Source organism: Ursus americanus, chromosome 18 (genome assembly GCF_024610735.1).
Source record: "Ursus americanus isolate L20-20 chromosome 18, mUrsAme1.1.p, whole genome shotgun sequence".
Taxonomy (NCBI): Eukaryota; Metazoa; Chordata; class Mammalia; order Carnivora; family Ursidae; genus Ursus; species Ursus americanus.
In genome coordinates this window covers 31,464,983-31,482,644 of record NC_142144.1, presented here as the reverse complement: position 1 = coordinate 31,482,644, position 17,662 = coordinate 31,464,983, and the positions used below count along the sequence as shown (strand labels likewise).

Here is a 17,662-nt window from a genome sequence, read left to right as displayed (position 1 = left end):
GACGTTGGCCCCCGAGTCACCCCACTTTCAGCATCACTCGACCCCTCCCAGAGTGCAGACTAGATGCAAGCCAGCCCCGCCCATTTTGAGCACCTCCAGGGCCAGGTTCTCACTCTCCCACTGGACTAGCTATTGCAACAGCCCCAGGAGGCAGCAGCAAGCAAAGGTCAGCCCCGTTTTACAGAGAGACATGGAGGCTCTCAGCTCTAGTCACTCATCACACAGGGGCAGCGCAGGGTCCTATACCCTCCCCTACGGTGTGGAGTCTACACACACGGAGATGATCTCCCATATGGAGAGGGACTACCTCAGGACATTACAGAGGCACGCCAAGGGCCACAAAGTCACAAGCCACTATGGGCAAAAAGCTAGAAGTCACACTCCTTGTGGGTCTAAGAAAATACCAGGAGTGCACATAATTGCCTCCTACTGTTTGCTCCTGATCATGGACCTGAGCAATGATGTAATGTGGAAGTTGGTTTGAACCAAGAACCTGACTCCTGGTCCCCGGCCCACGTAATGTGGCTGGGTGCTCTGAGCATGTTACTTCCCGTCTGGGTCCCAGTCTCCTCATCTACTAAAGGGAAGGCTGGATTAGATCAGGTCTTTAGGCTGTGCTCCTTGGAGCTCCAGGACTCCACAGAAAAGGCAGAGGACAGCGGCCCCTGCTTTCATTCCCTTCGCACCATGTTTTAATCTGTTTATAAAGTAAGTCCCTTTGTAGGATTCATGAGACAAAGAATAATGCTCATTTAAAAGGAAATAAAAGCTTTGACCTTGCTGGATTAGCAGGTCTGAGGTCCCTTCTGCCTGCAACACACCCCAACTTCAGTGAGTGGTGAGTGATGTGTCAAAACTCGTGCACCCGGTGACTTACAGCGTCTGTGCTCCCACCAGCGGCGCCCACGGGGGCGCCCCTGCCGGCTCTCTGGGACAGCACAGTCTTCACGGGCTCTGCCTTCCCACTGTGACATGTCCGAGACCGATCCGAACTCCACAGCTCAAAACTGGAAGGGGGTAAGAAAGGGGGGATGACTGCCTTCAGCTTGTCACTCGGGAGTCTGGGGAAGGGGGCTCCATTGCGAAGCTGAAAAAGACAAGCTTTGGGTTAGACAAGCCCCGGGGGGCTCTTCGTGGAACTCTCCAGGTTTCTCCTGAACCATTATTTAGCCCCTCATCCCCCCAACACAAATCTAGCCAGAAACCCACGGGTATCCTCTGCTCTCCTCCCAGTAACCCAGCAATACCCTTGTTTACTCTCCTCTAACCCCCAGCTTCTTTTGGGTCCATCACGGCAGCTAGAATGGAGATAGAGGGGATGGGGAGCTGAGGGGAGGCTAAAGGATGCCAAGTGTGCTGTGGTGGTGGGGGGGGAAGGGCACTGCAGGCCCAGGGAGCAGAATACAGGCAGGCCTGGCAGCCAGAGTTGCAGGACATGTGTGCAGCGCTGGGGGTCTCAGGAGGAAGGAGCAGGGCATTGGGGGGGGGGCACTGGGAGGCCCAGGCTGGCTCTCTGTGGGCCTAGCAAACACTCCCTTCCCCATCCCACCACACCCTTCCTACTCCAGCCACACCTCCCACTGCTGACATTTTTAACTGTAATTTTATATTTTGAAAATGTGATTTAGGGTTAGTATAAAATCCACACAATGATGACTGGTGGATTGTCAAGGAAAGGCATTCGCACGGTCCACACTAACTTTAATTAAGAAAAGACAGTGGACTTGGTGCCAGATGGTGCCTTGCAGGGAAGGGCATCCCACAGCTAAACCTGCCTCAGGAGCCGGGCAGGCGCGCATCTCCGCAAGGATGGCTGCAAACGCCCCCTCGGCAGGGCTCCCTGGCCATCCTCCATCTGGGGAGGGGCAAGCCGGTGCACTGGTGCCTTCCACTGGGCACGAGGAGATGGCAACAGGGACGTGCCCAGGCAGACTGCGGTCGGGCATCCTGGGTCCCACCCTGGCTGTCCTGAGCTTTTCTGAGAGTCTGTGAGCGGTGCTGTCCCGTCTGGACCTCAGCAACCTCATCGAGCAGTGGGGATCGGGCTGGGAGAGGACTAGGGATGCTCACAGCTGCAAACCCACCACAGATGGGCATTTTCACTCGTTGCGGACAGAGTCTAAAGTGTTGCAAACTTTCTGGAAGTCAATGACATTCACACCCACTGACCCAGAAATTCTATTTCTATATATTTATCCCAAGGAAACAGTCAGGCAAGCAGGGGAAATTGAGGCATAAGAATATTCATCAGATCTGTGAAAACAACAAAAACTAAAACCCCTAAGTCCAACAGGTGAGCCTTCACTGGTTCATGAGGCACATCCCCATGCTGGAATGTCGTATCGTGCAGTCATTCAATGTGATGTGGCTAAAGCGTGTTTAATGACATGCAACAGGTGGTCAGACGAACTGGGAGTAAGTCAGGCTCAGCACAGTATGGGGAAGAGAACAGCGCCGACCTCACAGGGATGCCGGGGAGACTGAATGAGTGACTATATGTTAAGTGCTCTGAAGAGTGGCTGGTGCTTAGTAAGGGCTGGGATGTATTTGCCGTTGTTATATATGACATGATACACTCGGAGATGCTAAAAAACAGCTAGAAAAATACTCAAAAGACATATAGCACAAAATGTCAGTCACGATCACGTGTCATCAAGGATGATTTTATGTTCTTCTTTCTACTTTACTGTATCTTCCAAAATTTCAGTAACAGCCCTTGTCTTCATACAAAAGTAATTACTGCTATTTAATGAGATTATCAAGTGTCGGGCAGCACAAGCTCCGCCCCTTGGTAAACTGGTCTAAAGACACAGATTCATAGCTATTGCATAGCAGGGCGGGGCGGAGAGAGCAGATCCCTGTCAGCACTCAGCCCGAGGTGCCGTGGGTCCCTGAGGCAGCTGAGGTCTTCTTGGGGATGCGTCTGCTCCCTTCTCCTCTCCAATACTGCCCTCTCCTGGTCAGCCTCCAGATTAGGGTCTTAGAGCTAAATGGACTTGAGTTCAACCCCAACCAGGAGGCTCGCATTTCAAACAAGCGCACGTGAGCCCAGAGAGGTGAAGTCACAGGTCCAAGGCACACAGCAGATAACTGTGAGCTCATTCCGGGCCAGGCACTATGCTAAGAACTTCCTGGGAATAAACTTATTCAAAGAAACAACCATGAGGGATAGCATCCCTTAAACCAGAAACTGCTAACTGTCCCCCGGTATCCATCCTTCCACATCTTCCTTAGTAGACACCCCTGGCATTGCGATGGGACACAGCCACCTGGAACAGAGACTTCATTTCCCAACCTCTCACACAGTGACTCCATGTGACTACATGCTGGCCGAAATGATATAAGTGGAAGTGATGGGTGAGTTCCCAGGAAACTTTAAAGACACCTGGTATGTGCCCACGGCCACTTGTTTCTCCCCTCATCTTTCCTGTTGGCTGGAATGGGGCAGTAATGGCCACAGCTCTGGCAGCCATCTTGGTAACAGAGGCCAAGAACGCGTAGAAGGAAGAAGGTCCCTAACTCCATGGGTCAGCGACCAGTCCTGAACTGCACTTGAGAAATAAGCTGCTGTCTCATCTATGCCATTGTCATCTGAGGACTTCTGTTACTCATAGCCAAACTCTCCTAGATGAGGAGACCGAGGCCTCACAGGCTGGAAATACAGCCTCCTCTGTGACTCCTCTCCCCCTGACTCCCCATAACCAAAATGGTGAGTCCATTGTCCATCAAGTCCTAGCCTTCAAAGCCCTGTCCTCAGTGCTGTCTCCCTGTGAACACCCTCAGAGCTAACATCTGGCCCCTGCGCACCAGCGCAGCCTTACTCGCGGTTTTGGGCTGGCGTCTGTTCTAATTCCTTAGTGCCACAGCCAGGCCCGGGGTGACGCTTTTGACATCAACCCCATCTGTGATCACCACGAAGACAGACACATGTCTACATCCAGCCTTGGAAATCAATCAACTCATGACTGGTAGAGACCTGAAATGCTTTTTGAAAAGCCCTACACTCACCATGGTTGTCAATAACACATCTTCTTTGTCTCCTCTCGTGCTCCCAGGACCTGAGAGACAAATGGAAATTTCCTGAAATGATCCCCCCCAATCAGGTTCACAGCATGAGGATGAGTGACCAGACTGGCCTTCATCCTGGAAAACCAACTCACCCAGGTGATTAAATATTTAATAATAATTGGTATTCAATATTTGAATGGAAGGAAAGCATTTAAAAGGCATCTCTCAAAGCATGTTTTCAGCTTTTCCATAAACCGATGCCATGCCCGGTCAAGACAGGGGTGCACCCAGCTCAGTAGTCTGTCTCCAACCGTGCTGCTGAAGGAGCTAGTCTGCGTGTGGGGAATCTGGGAGAAGGGATGTGATCTAATCAACTGTCCAATCAGTGTGGGGCCCTGGCAAAGTCATCCAATCTGTTGAATACCTCCAGTGGTGGGAAGCTCACTACCCCCAAATCTCCCACCAGATAACTCGTTCTGTTTCAAAACCCTTCCATTGCCAGAGACCAATCATGTTGGACAGGTGGGAAAAGCACCTATCAGAGGCAAGAGAGAGGCAGTAACTGGCCTCAGGTTCCTCAGCAGGGTGTGTGGGACAGAGACCAGGGACTCTTGCCACCAACGTCCCCATTCTATCACGCTGACTGCACTGGTGTCCCTGCCTATTGGTCCTTCCTCAGACCAGCCACTTTGCTCCTGTGTCACATCCCAATAGCATCTCACCTCTGACATCAGCCCAGGAGGTAGGACCAAGGGCAGACGATTTGGGTCTGACCATTCCGGAAATTCTACAGCACATACAGTGTTTTCTTACCGTTCTCTTTCATTGTGGGGGCCACATCATGAATGCCCGGGCGGCTTGTCTTATCCTGGGGGGCCGCCCTCATTGTGGAGTCCAGCGCTGACTCTGGCTCATCATAGAAAGGCAAAGGCTGGTTGCTGGAGAGCCCACGGGGCAGGGTCTGCATCAGTTTGAGCTTCCGGAACCGATTGGACATTCGGTTCCACCAGGACTGCCAGGGAATGCCGAAGAGCAGGGGTCATGCTCCAGGAATACCCAGCCCAGGGATGGTGAGTACACTTCACATGTTTCCCCTCTGCTCTCTCTGGCGCATGACAAGTTTTCCAAATGGGCCTCCGCACCCTGTCCCACAAAGCCATGGTTCTCTCCAAATCCTTCCTGATGCAGCCCTTAGGGGACCGCCTCTGACAGGGGACCCTATCTGCCACCCCTCATCTCGCCAGTCTCCACATCACACAGACTGAGAAACAGAGACCCAGATGGGGTGCCAACTTGCTCAGTGTCTTACAGTGAGTCACAGACAGATGGACAAGAGGCGGCGCCAAACACCGTCATATCAGTCACTGTGCAACCTCTTCCCCCCGTTCCCGTGACAGTGTGAGAGGTGTCAGGTGTCCACAGCAAGGCCTGGGCCATCTGCTCCAGCAGCTGATGCCTCCCCACCCAGAGAGAGGACCGGTGCCACACCCCAGGGTGTCCCATAACCACATGACAGCTCGGAGGCTACGACATGGCGAGGACAGGGCTGCAGGGGTCTATGCAAACAACACCGAGAGGAAGACCTGGGCTTGCGTGAGCTATGGACAGGAACGGAGTGCCGAGGGTGTAGACCCGCGGGGGCGTTAGAACCCCAGATGGGATGGAGGAGAGGGATGTTTGATTTCAGACAAATAGAGAAGGATGGGGAGGATGAGAAATTCAAAGAAAAATACTCAGCTTGCAGTTAGAAATGAGCAACTGGAGGTTGTTCTGGTATTTCCAGAAGGCAGTGGACGCAGGCCTGTAGGCTGCGGGAGACCCGAGACCAGCGCCAGCGGTAGTAGCCCATGTGCGGATGCAGAGGCCGCACACACACCGGCCTGGAGGAGAGGCATTTGGTTCCCCGATACCTGCCATGCTTACTGCTCACCCCCAGCTTACTTCCTGCTCCTGCTGGGCCGCCCTCAGCCCAGCCTAAACCAGCCCAGGGTTAGCAGGAAGCGGCAGGCATCCCCCACCCCAACAGCCTGGCTCTCTAAAGCCTTGAGGACAGGAAAAGACCAACCTTAAGCCCGCCTTTGTCATCGGGCAGCACTGGGACACTCCAGGGCTGTCGGACCTTTGAGTGGGGCGGAGGTGGTGGGTGGCTGGGCCGGCCTTTGTCTTTATTCACCTGCATGCAGACAGATGCCAGCAGTCGAACAAGTTCCGTGTCTATGGACACAAAAGGCAGCGCTTTACCTGCAAATACGTCTGCTGGGCCATGGGGAGAGGGCTCAAGGAGACCCCGGGCAGCCTCAGAACTCAGCCCTATGACTCCAGAGTCTGTGTTACTGCCCATCCTCCAATCTGGTCCGAAGGCGGCAAACAGGCTACAGGGCTCAATGTACTTCACCAGAAAGAAAAACCAGGAGGCCTCTCCCCACAGAAAGACGGGGGGGTAACGTGGTTTAAAAGTACAGACTCTGCAGCCAGATGGCAGGGGCTTCAATCCTGTCTCTGTCCCTCCCTGGCTGTGCAACTGCAGGTAAATGAGGGAACCTCTCTGTGTCTCTGGAAAAGGGGTGAGAGTATGCACCACGCAAAGGTGTCTGGAGGATTTGAGGGAATTTCTAGCACAAGGTAAGTGCTTAAGAAAGGTTAAGTATTGTTATTATTACCTGGGTTACCAAAACAAACAATAAACAAGACCGAGAAGAAAATACTACAAACTATTAACAGTGTTTTCCTCTTGATGACTGCGTTTTCTTCTCTCCAAGTATTCAATAAGCATGTGTTTCTTAGAAAATTTCAGGCAAAAACTTCGTTAAAAAAAAAAACCCACTAGGAAAAAAATCAACTAGGGACAGACTGCCTTACTGCACAAGGGAGTGGGGATGTGGTCAGGGGGCAACAGAAAAGAGACACAGAGAGACACGAGTTTGTTCGAGAAAAGCATGCGTGATGCTGGGGATGGGTTCTAATGACAAGAACTCTTTCGCACGCTGGGAGGGTCTCCAATGAGGCAGAGTGAGCTCACTGGACTTGGGTGGAGAACCCCACCTCGCCAGCTGGGTCAGGTCATTTCCCCTGGCCCTGGTCACCTCCCCTCCACAAGCGGACATGAAGCTCTGCTTCCCCTCACGCGCCCTGCGAGGATGAAATGGAACCAGGTATGCATCTGAGACACGTGGGGCCTGCAGCAGGGGTAGGGTGAGGGGGGCAATGCTGGCAACAAGGTAGGGTGCTCTGGCCTGCCACCCCATAGCCAAGAGAGGCAGCGGGAGTAACTCCACTTGGGACTAGGGAAGTCAAGTCCTCTCCCAAGGCCAGCATGTTGGGATCTGGCTCAGGGCTCAAAGTCTGTGGGTCAGAAGGGCCTCCCAGCCTCTCTCCGTTCCTGGGCTGAAATTCCAAGGCAACAGGAGACAGGACAGACAGACAAACTCTGACCCCTAAGCTGACTGACTGGATGCCTCAGGTCCCAGAGGAGGGCCTATCACAGTGGGGGAGGGTCCAAAGGGAGCACCAGCTGCCCGCAGGGACCAAGAAAGGTGGGACTACGGATGGCGACACCCCCAGCAGGGTGCCCTTGACCCAGCGGCCTCTACCTACACAATTCAGCGGAGGAGGCCACTGGCCCATCTCTGATGCTGCTTGTCAAAGGGGCCTTTTGTTTCCCCCAAGTCGGGGTTTCTGGCCACGAAGCCATTCTAGGACTTGTGTGGACTGCTGAGGCAAATGCCTATCTCGCTGGCCTTCCCTCCTGGGAGACTCCCTGAAGACTGGTGCTGGAGAAGCCCAGGGGATTACCTGGTACCAGCCCAGCCTTTGCTGAGAAGGGAAGTGAGTTCCCTGAGAACACGTGGTGAGCCCTTGGGGCTTGAGAGTGACTTCCCCCACGAGTAAGCAGGGGCTGAAAACAAAGGTGATTCTCTCCATTCCTAGCCAGAGAAAGGCTGTGCAGGTTTACAACCCTTTTCCCCAAAACAACCCACCAGGATCACTCAGCAGCATCACTAGGTCAAAGGCCGTGTACCCGTTTTTTGCACGAAGAGTGACATCAGCCCCTTGGTTTAGCAGATATTTGACAATTTCCTTATTCCTGGAGAGGAAAGAAAAAGCCAGAGTTAGACGCACTGAAAGCGAAAGCCTGGCTTTGCTCTTGGGCAAGACGCTGATGGTATTAACTACAGGGCGCCATCTCTGAGCCTGAAAGAAGGGTGTGGAAAGCTGTAAACTGTCTCACACTCCTCCTTCCCTACCCCATGGGCAGGTCAGACCCGAATGTGATGGAAACCAAAGGCTCCGTGTTCCTGCCACAAAAGATAAGCCACGTGGCCACCATGCCCACACGCAGGTCCCCACTCCTCCTGCCCCAAATTGGGACCACCGCACTGTGGAAGCCCCACACAGGCCAAGGTGTCTGATGCGGAATCCCGAGGCTGACCAAATAGGAAAACAAACTGCTTCAAGATGACGCAGGAAAGAGCCGTAATCACTTGAAACAGGGCAAGTAAAGGGCTGGTAATCTGGAATCAGATCACCTAGCTGCTGGAAGATGGTCTGCAGCTCCTGGCCTCTGGGCCAGCCTACCCGAAAGAGGTGGCCTCCAGGAGGACAAGATCAGAAGGGATTCAGAAGCACCAGCCAATGGCGGCGCCTATTCCAAAGGAGAGGGTTAGGACAAGTCTCACTGCCGGTTGCCGAGAAGCCACTGGTACGAATGGCAGATGTTCACTTCCAGTGGGACATAGACTTAAGAATATCAGTGTGAACACTCCAGACAAACCGATCACTGTTCCACTGAAATCAGCCTAGAGAAACTTATCTGCCTGCATAAAACCTTCCTGCTGCAGGTTTTTATGGTTACTGGTGAATTCTGTGACGAGGTCACAGGCATCAGGACACAGAAGAATAGGAATGCAGGAAAGAGTGAGCCTGCGCTGCTTTGGTTTTTTTGTCTTCACAGCCCCCGAGTTCATCTGTAGTTTCTCAGGACCAGAAAAGCCCATCAAGAACCCTATCTCAGCTCAGGGCGCCGTCAGCCTCCCACGGAGGGAGCGGAGCCGGCACTGACCCATGGTAGGTGGCCTGCATGAGGGCCGTCCAGCCGTGCACGCTGTCCTGCTTGTCAATGTCGGCGTGCCTCTCCACCAGCAGCTGCACCAGAGGCAGCTGCCCCATGACAGCTGCCAGCATCAGCGGGGTGGCCCCATCCCCATTGACCAGGTTCACATAGTTAGGATCTTCGTCCGCAATCTCTTTGACCAGCTGGCAGTTTCCTGCAAGCAGAAGCAGGATATCTGGTGATCTATGGGCCTGGCACTGCCGGACAACTTATCCAGCAGGTTTTGGTAACAAACAGGTGCTCAGCCTGCCTCTGTACTGGGCTGCTGGGAATGAGAGGGGCTACGAAGGTGAAGAAGAGGGGGCTCCCACCCACAAATCTCTCAATCTGTGAGGGTCGGAGGCAAGCACACAAATAGTTGTCCTAAGAGAGAGAAGTGTTACTAAGAGAATAGGTGAAGGAAACATGAAGGGCAACGTACACACAGAGAGCTCGGATCTCCTTGGGAGGGGAGGATCAGGGAGGGCTTCCTGGAGGTGGGGTCTACATTAGGAGAGGAGATTTTAGGCTTCATCACAAAGAGAATGGAGTGGGTAGGTAGGCAGTGAGGCATTTCAGAGGTAAGGAAAAGCCAGAACATAGCCACAGGGTTTGGCTGGGGGAGGGGGGTGGGAGAGCAGTCTGGAACTTGTGTATAAAGCACCATAATAACTACCAGTTTCCAGGGGCTGAACCTCCCTGTCAGGAAATAACAAAATGCCTGTTTCTTTCTCAAACACTCTGGGTGGCCTCGAAAAGGACTACAAATACTAGGTTGGGAGAATGTGTCCCTATATTCATAAATCTCCAAAAAGATTTTCTAAAGCGCTTACCCATTTTCAACGCATGGAAAATATCAGGCCGCCTTTTCTCCTCATCTGGGTAAACAAAGATTTTCAAAGTTAACCATGAAAGATTTAATAGAACAGAAAAGTCACATGCATGTAACAATACAGCCTAGCTTTAAAAGTGATCTACTTTCCAAAAGCGATCTGATCAGAGACCCACGTAACGGATGAACCCGGCAGCCCTTCTGGAAGAGTTGTTCTGAGTGTCCGCATATGCTCAAGAGAGAGATCTTGGGGAGTCATCTGGCCAACGAAACATGAATAAGCAGAACATTTCCTGATCCCACACCCATAAAGCAATCATTTTGGGGCATGCCAAACGTTGGGATGTCCTCTCTTAGATGTAATGGAAAAGTATAGTCTTGGAAAAATCTGGATTCCTATGAAAAAAAAATTTTTTTAAAGCAATTCTTTTCTACTAAGAACTAAATGTACAACCATGAGATAATTCCAAAGCAAAGGGCTGTGGAGCCACTGAGCAGCTGAGCCCAGGGGGCAGTCGTGGATGTGGCCACCAGAAGAGCCAATGTTCATTTTTGTTTTCCTTCCCAAATAAGCAGTGATCTGAATGACTCTGAAAGTCACACTGCCCCAGCCTTGCAGACGTGGCCCCCTGCAGACCACTGCCCACCTGATATTTTCATGCTGGTCCCTGCAGCCCGGCTGGTATGGGAGCCCACGCCTACCCCCAAACCCGGGCCTCGCTGTACCCAAACCATGCTCGCCCCTCCCTCATCTGCTCATCGGTCAGCTTCCTCCACACTTGGGCCTGTAGGGACCGTGCTACTGTCAGAAAGCAGACATCTTCAGCACCAGCCCCCTCGCAGGTGGCCGAAAGCAAGACTTCCAGCAATCTTCCACTAACTCTGGAGACGGAGTGGCTGTGGGGGGAACCTGTGATTCTGGGCTAAATCTCTGGTCCAGGTCAGCCCCGTCAGGCAGCTGGGAAGAGACTGCAGCCCAGTGCAGGGATCACCAAGTCTGGAGTGAGCGTATCACAGCTTGAGTGCGTGTTTCTAGAATGATCAGTTTCCTCATCAACAACAGGGGATGATGACATGCTGATATGTTGCAGAGATTAAGAATATAGATGGGAAACGTTTCAGAAATCCAAACAGCAATTTTTGTTCTTTTGACTAGTGACCGGCACCCACCCCAGAAAGGGTACTCCTTAACTCCAGGGTTCCTATAGAGACGTACAGACAGGGCCACAGAACCAAGTGTGCAATACTATTAAGAAAGGATTCTGCACCTTAGTTTAAAATAGGCCACGTTCCTTTAGGTGTGTAAGCGTCTAATTTGCTGTGGGCAGAGCCTTCTCATGCCAAGACCCTTTGTGGATAAAGGGTGTCACCTGGCCTGTGGGTTGGTTGCTAAGCAACCATCTGATACAAAAGAATCACTGACCCTTTAGACTGACCCCCGGGAGGCTGGGGCAGCTGTGCCACTGATGGCAAGTGACCCTGGGCTGGTCCCTTCCTCCTTCCAGATGCCAGCGTTGGCATCTGTAGCAGAGCAGTTCTGGGGACCCTGCCCAAGCCCAAGGAACAACCACAGGGGGGTGGGGGGGTTCCCTGTCCTGTAGCTAATGCGAGGGAGAGAACTGGAGGTCTTCCAGGTGAATTTCTTGCATCTCATTAAAATAGCTAGGGGCTAATGGTTATTTATTTAATAATCTATCATTAATAACACAGCTTTTGCCCTTGCTGCTGTCCTGCCTGGAGGCTTTTCCCTGACAGCCTGTTTGGAGCACTCCCTCAGCTCCTACAAGCCAGCTGCAATCTCACCTGCTCCAGGAGGCCACCCACCAGGGGCAGCCTGCACTGCCCTAATCTCCACTCCCAAACCTCAACCTTGCCCGTTCCTCCCCCCACCATGGTAGTGCCCACCTACTGTACCACGTATTTTATGTTTCTATCTTGTTTCTTGCCTCTCTCCCCTATAGAGACCAAGGTCTTCACAGGCAGAGGGCACACTGTTCTAGAGCAGGGGTTGGCAAACTACAGTCCTGGGCCAAATCTGCTCCCCAGCCTGTTTTGGTAATTAGTTTTATTGGAACACAGCCATACCCACTCATTGATATATAATGTATGGCTGCTTTCACTCTAGCAGAATTGGGTGGTTCTAGAAGACAGAGGCTGGCCCACAAAGTCTAAAATAGTTACTATCTGGTCCTTTCCAGAAAAAGTCTGTTGACCCCTGTTCTAGAAAGATCCCAGAACCTCCTGAATCAGAATCATCTGGTTGGAAAGGAGGGGCCTTGCTATGGGGCTTCCAGGCTCTTCCCCACAGATACCAAATGGTCCAGGAAGCTGCAAGTAATAGGCACTCCCAACTGATTCTTATGCACAGCATATCTTAAGACCCACTGTTCCGTAGGCCAGAATCTGATCTGTGCATGCCCTCTGGTTGGGCAATCCTCAGCATTTGTCATTTAAACACAATTTAGGGTTCTCTGTGAAGCCAGAGCAGGGGAAGGGAAGGGCTAGTGGTGGCACAGCCTGACCTGTCTTGGGCCTGACCGTGGTCAGTGGGTCCAGGTAATCTGCAAGGTCCCTATGCTTGCGGTCAAGTGCGACCTCGAAGGCGGTCTTCTCCAACACACTGAGGTGGTCAGGGTTGGCCCCCTTCTCTACCAGCTGCTGGGCCACGCCAAGCCTCCCGATGAGTGCCGACAGCATCAGTGGGCTCCAGCCCACAGTTCGGGCCACGCGGTTGGGGTCCGCACCCCACTCCATCAGCAGACGCACCACGGCCTCATGCCCGTGCTGGATGGCAGCCATCAGGGCTGTGATGTCCAACAGCTCGTCCCTGCTGTCCCCTGCCCCTGGCTGCTCGCTGGAGGGGTTGTGATGGTCCACAAAGGCACCAGCTTCCAGGAGCAGCTTCACCACGCCCAGGTGGCCACCCCGAGAGGCCACAGTGAGCACACTGGCCCCTAGCCGGTTCTGGGCATTGACGTCAGCCCCATGATCCAAAAGGAGGTGTGCCACACTCACGTGCCCAAATCTGCCAGAGGAAGACGGAGAATTAGTGATGCTAACATGGAGCACTGACACGGAGACAACTTACGTAATCCTCACTTGTCAGTAATTATTAAAGCCATAATAGCTACTTATAATAAAAGGCCTTCTTCTGGTGCCAGACACTGTGCTGGCCCCGCACGTCCACTGTCACAAAGGTGAACAACTGCTCTGTCTAGGTTCAAATCCAGCTCTGCCGATCACTACCTACAGGACCTTGAGAAAGAACTTTAGCTTCTTCAGGCCTTCACTGGCTCATGTGTAAAATAGGGATATAACTGTATCTACTTCAAGGGCTGCTGAGGGTTAAGTGAGTTACTATATATAAATATATAATATATATAGCACTCAGAACAGTGCTTGGCCAAAGGAGCACTGCATAGGTGTTAGATACTAAGCATTTTACCTTCCACATTACACTAAGAACCAAAGTCACCCAGCTGGTAAGAGATGGTGTCAGGTTCAGAACCCAGGTCTGTCTGATTTCTGATCCCCTCGCTCTTTCCCCTATACCATGCTGCTTCCCACATCTCAGAGAGTTCTTTTTATTCGGCTTTGTAGCCTTGTAATCTACTTCTCTGCCTGCGCAGACTCCCGTGGGCAGGGCTCATGTCTGACTCATGCCTACCCATCCCCAAACGCACACAGAAGGTCCTTCAAGATGAGCCAGCGCACCCCATGCCAAGAGGTGTAGCCCGGCTGTGGTCAGCGGAGATGGGCTCAGGCACCTCTCACCAGAGGCCTGCTGCCACCTGCTGGCAGGAATGTCGGCCGCCGGGGCTAAGAACTGGGCGCGGGGCCAAGCCCTCCTCCAGGAAGCTTGTGCTGACCAGGGAGACAGGCATGCGACCACCAACTCACTCCAAAACCAGGAAAACAGATGCCTCTTCCCAGCAAAATCTCTGCCTCCTTTTGCCACCAGAGGGCAGAAAAGATCCGTTTTGCAGGGTTTGGGTTGGCACACTGGCTCAGAGCTGCGAGTGTCAGAGCTGGAGGGAGCCTTGGACTAACCGGGAAAGAATGACGAGAGCAGGCCGGTCGCACCAGACCACAACGCCTGCATAGCATCTGCAGCTGCGAGGCAGCGTTTTGAATCTCTTGCTGCCTTCCCCTCCTTTCCGGAAGTGAGTTTCGTACCTCCTGTAAACCTAGGTCCTCCCATCTCCCTGTGGAGGCAGAGCCAAGGCCAAACTCTGATCCGAACTTAAAATACCTTCAGAGACGTGAACCTTAACGGCACCGGGTCACCTCAGCCTCTGGAGGGAGAGCTGGTGAACTGGCTCCTTCAGCTGCAGGGGGACTGGGCCTGCCCCTCCTCCTCTCCAAGAGCAAAGGGGGAGCACAAAACGACAGAAACTCAAATGCAGAAAGCTGCAACCCCGGCCTGTCTCCCTGCCTCCAGTCTTGTTCCTTCCTGCCCATCCTCCATGGTAGGGTTGTCCAAACCTAAAATGATATTCCCCAAACCCAAACCTGACGGCCACTCCCCAGCTTCCCACTGCCTGAAGAGGCCTATCCACCTTGACTCGGTCAACTTCATTTCCGCCCAACCCCCACGTCAGCCCCTCCACGCCGGCCTGTACTCACCAAATTCCACTCCTCCCACAACTTTGCCTTTGCCATCCGGCCTCTCTGCCCAGAGTACTCTCCTTCCCGTCTCTCCTAGGTAAACCCTTCATCCTGCTTCAGGATTCAGCTCAGAGCTCACCTCCTCTGAGCAGCTTCCAGAACCCCCTGAGTTCAGGTGCCCTTCATATGGGCACCCGAAATCCCTGGTCCTTGCCTCTAGGATGCGTCTAAGCCTTCCTTCTACCATTATGTCTGCCTGTTAGACTGTGTGCTCTCCGAGGACAGGACTGATGGCTGACTGACAGTGAGGCTGAGTAGATCCTGTCACATGAATGACTGGCATAACCACGCAGAGGATGGTCTGGAGACAGGCCATGGAAAGGACTAGAGAACTCATGTATCCTCCAAGGAAGTTGAGAATTTTTAAAGACCACACTATTTAGTTATCAAGCGTAAAATAAAATCTAGTAGAATTCCTCACAGCAAATTAAAAGGTATTGTCACATTTTTATCTCATTTGATCTTAATAAACTCTGAAATAAACTGATAATGCCCATTTCACAGATGAGGAAACTGAAAATTTGAATGGAAAGCAGAGCCTCTCCTTTTGTTGTTTTAAGATTTTATTTATTTATTTAACAGAGAGAGACAGCCAGCGAGAGAGGGAACACAAGCAGGGGGAGTGGGAGAGGAAGAAGCAGGCTCCCAGCAGAGGAGCCTGATGTGGGGCTCAATCCCAGAACGCCAGGATCACGCCCTGAGCCGAAGGCAGACGCTAATGACTGAGCCACCCAGGCGCCCCAGAGCCTCTCCTTTTGAAAGTGACAAGAGTCAAAACTTGAATCTAGGCCCTAAAATCCCAAACCCCAGCTCTTCTGGTATAAAACATTATCAGACAGAAAGAAAAGGAGAGAATTTGAACAGAAATGCTTACATTTGGAATACTTTCTGAACCAATAGGTAGCCCAAGAGGTTGTTCAATTAGGCTGAAAACAAAAGAATTCAAGGAAGGCTGAGATAATTATGTGGATGCTAAGTTTCTAATAAGTAATTACTGAGGACAGGGAAGTGTGGGGCTTTCTGAACAGCTGCTGTGATTACCAATTAATTTCGGCAATTAACACCTGTGTTTAAAGACCTGGCACAAACTCCTACCACCCAAAGCACTGGGCAGAGAGGACACACTGGCAGGCAGAGAAAGGAAGGGCAGGAGAAGGAAAGTAAAGAGGCCAAGGGTGAAGTTAGGGCCAAAGTAAACACCACGCAACCTGTCCCTTTAGCACTTGGCCAATTTGGTGAGTAGCTTCCCTGTGGCCAACACCAAGAGAAAACAGTGGGTTTTAGGATTCATGGCCGAGACCGGAGGCTGGAGCCACCCATCTGGGTGTGAATGTGGCTCTGCCACTTTCTAGCTGTGTGGCCTTGGGCAAGTTAACTCTCTGAGTGTCAATTCCTCATCTGTAAAATGGGGATGACAACAGTACCTACACAGCCTAAGATTTCTGTGGATTGAATGAGTTACTTCACTTAAAGCACTGAACGTTGTGCTTGACACAAAAAGTGCCCGACAAAGCTTATCATTTTCAGAATAGGATAAAATGTGAATGTAACCACTTCTGATACTAAAACACCCACCAGAGACCAAACTGAAGGGTGGGTGGGGCCTAAGAGGATGGCCAACAGGGGTGAGTGACTTATCTGTATACCAGAGTTCCTTCCCAGGAAGGGCTTCAAGTCTTGTTCATCCTGCTTCCTGAGTACATCTCAAACATCTCGTTGCTCTCCTCTGCTGTCTCTGCTCTGGCCCAGGCTACCATCACCTCTCCCTAGACTGCTGCAATCTCCTGCAAACCAGGCTAACTCTAGCCCATCCCTCCAACCTGTCTTCACACTGCAGTGAACATGATCTTTCCAAAACATAAATCTGATTCTGTCACTCACTCTGCCTAGAACCTTCTATTACTCCCCAATGCCCTTAGGATAGCTCATCTTTCTCAGCCCTGCCACATGGCATCTGACTCCTCTCCAGGGGAGGCTCCTCTCCCACTACTTCCAGCCCTCTCCTAGCACTGATATCGTTCTAGCAGTCCTGCCAATGCCTTATGTTCACTTTTGCTTTCAAACCTTTGCGTGGGCCTCCTGTCACCCCGTTCCCACCTCCCATTTCTTCTGTCCTTGTTAATTCTTATGGAGTCTCGACCTGAATATATACATCATTCTTACCAAAAACCTTCCTCCACTTCCCCAAACTGAGTCTGCCAACCCCAGAGCTCTCTGCCCTTTCCCCATCAAGCCTGTCTCTTGTCTGGCCTGGCCACTGGCGCGTGAGCTGCTCCTGGCCCACAGTGTGCCTGGCTCCCACAGTGTCCCCGTCGCCCAGGGTAGGGTGGGTAGGTAAGCAGGTTCTTAGGAAACTCATGTTGCAAGAAGTAATGAATGAACACCTCTAAGATCATGTGTCTCTAAGATTCTATTCAACGCGGTCTTCAGATTGTTTCGAAAGGCCCACTAGTTTCAAAGATTCTGATTGTATTATTAAAAGCGCTCCCACTTCTTGTAGTATCCCAAGCTGCTCAAAGTTTACCATTCCAGCTCTCTCGAACGAGTCCCTGACTCGTTACCACCCGGGCCGTCTGCAGGGGCGCCAGGCAGGGCCGGCCACCTGAGCCGGCCTGGCCACGGGGACGGCCGGACACCACCCCTGGGGATCCCGGGCCCCTCACCTGGCTGCCTGCATGAGCGCGCTCCAGCCGTAGTGGTTGCGGCTGTTGACCGAGGCGCCGCGGCGCAGCAAGAAGCGCACCAGCGGCTCGTGGCCCCCGGCCGCGGCGAACTGCAGCGCCGTGTTGCCCGCCTCGTCCGAGCAGTCCACGGCCACTGGCGCTCCGGCCGCTGCCGCCGCCGCCCCGGGCCCGGCCGCCTCGGCCCCCGCCGGCTCCGCGCCCGCCTCGGGCTCCGCGCTGCGCTCCGCCGGCTCCGCCGCCCCCGCCTCCAGCAGCCGCCGCGCCGTCTCCGTGTCGCCCTGGTCGCAGGCGCGCAACAGCAGCTGGAAGGCCGGGGGGAGCCCGCCCTCGCCCATCGCGGCCCCGCGGCCCGCGCCCGTCCGCCTGGCCGGCCGCGCCGGC

At 52.9% G+C, this 17,662-nt stretch overlaps 1 protein-coding gene across 3 annotated transcripts in view; it reads right to left on the bottom strand.

The window, feature by feature from the left end:
- The window catches only part of ANKS6 (ankyrin repeat and sterile alpha motif domain containing 6), a 53,802-nt gene extending 36,140 nt beyond the window's left edge, over nucleotides 1-17,662 (bottom strand). For 2 of the 3 annotated variants that reach the window (XM_087869530.1, XM_087869531.1), the window contains exons 1-9: nucleotides 17,261-17,662; nucleotides 12,452-12,954; nucleotides 9,931-9,975; nucleotides 9,068-9,272; nucleotides 7,986-8,092; nucleotides 6,074-6,222; nucleotides 4,822-5,020; nucleotides 4,009-4,058; nucleotides 878-1,087 (exon numbers count right to left, since the gene is read on the bottom strand). In XM_087869530.1, the coding sequence (XP_087725656.1) occupies nucleotides 878-1,087; nucleotides 4,009-4,058; nucleotides 4,822-5,020; nucleotides 6,074-6,222; nucleotides 7,986-8,092; nucleotides 9,068-9,272; nucleotides 9,931-9,975; nucleotides 12,452-12,954; nucleotides 17,261-17,616 (1,824 nt within the window). In that variant the 5' untranslated portion in view covers nucleotides 17,617-17,662. The remainder of the gene's footprint in view (nucleotides 1-877; nucleotides 1,088-4,008; nucleotides 4,059-4,821; nucleotides 5,021-6,073; nucleotides 6,223-7,985; nucleotides 8,093-9,067; nucleotides 9,273-9,930; nucleotides 9,976-12,451; nucleotides 12,955-17,260) is intronic. The other variant, XM_045780289.2, reaches the window with a different exon arrangement.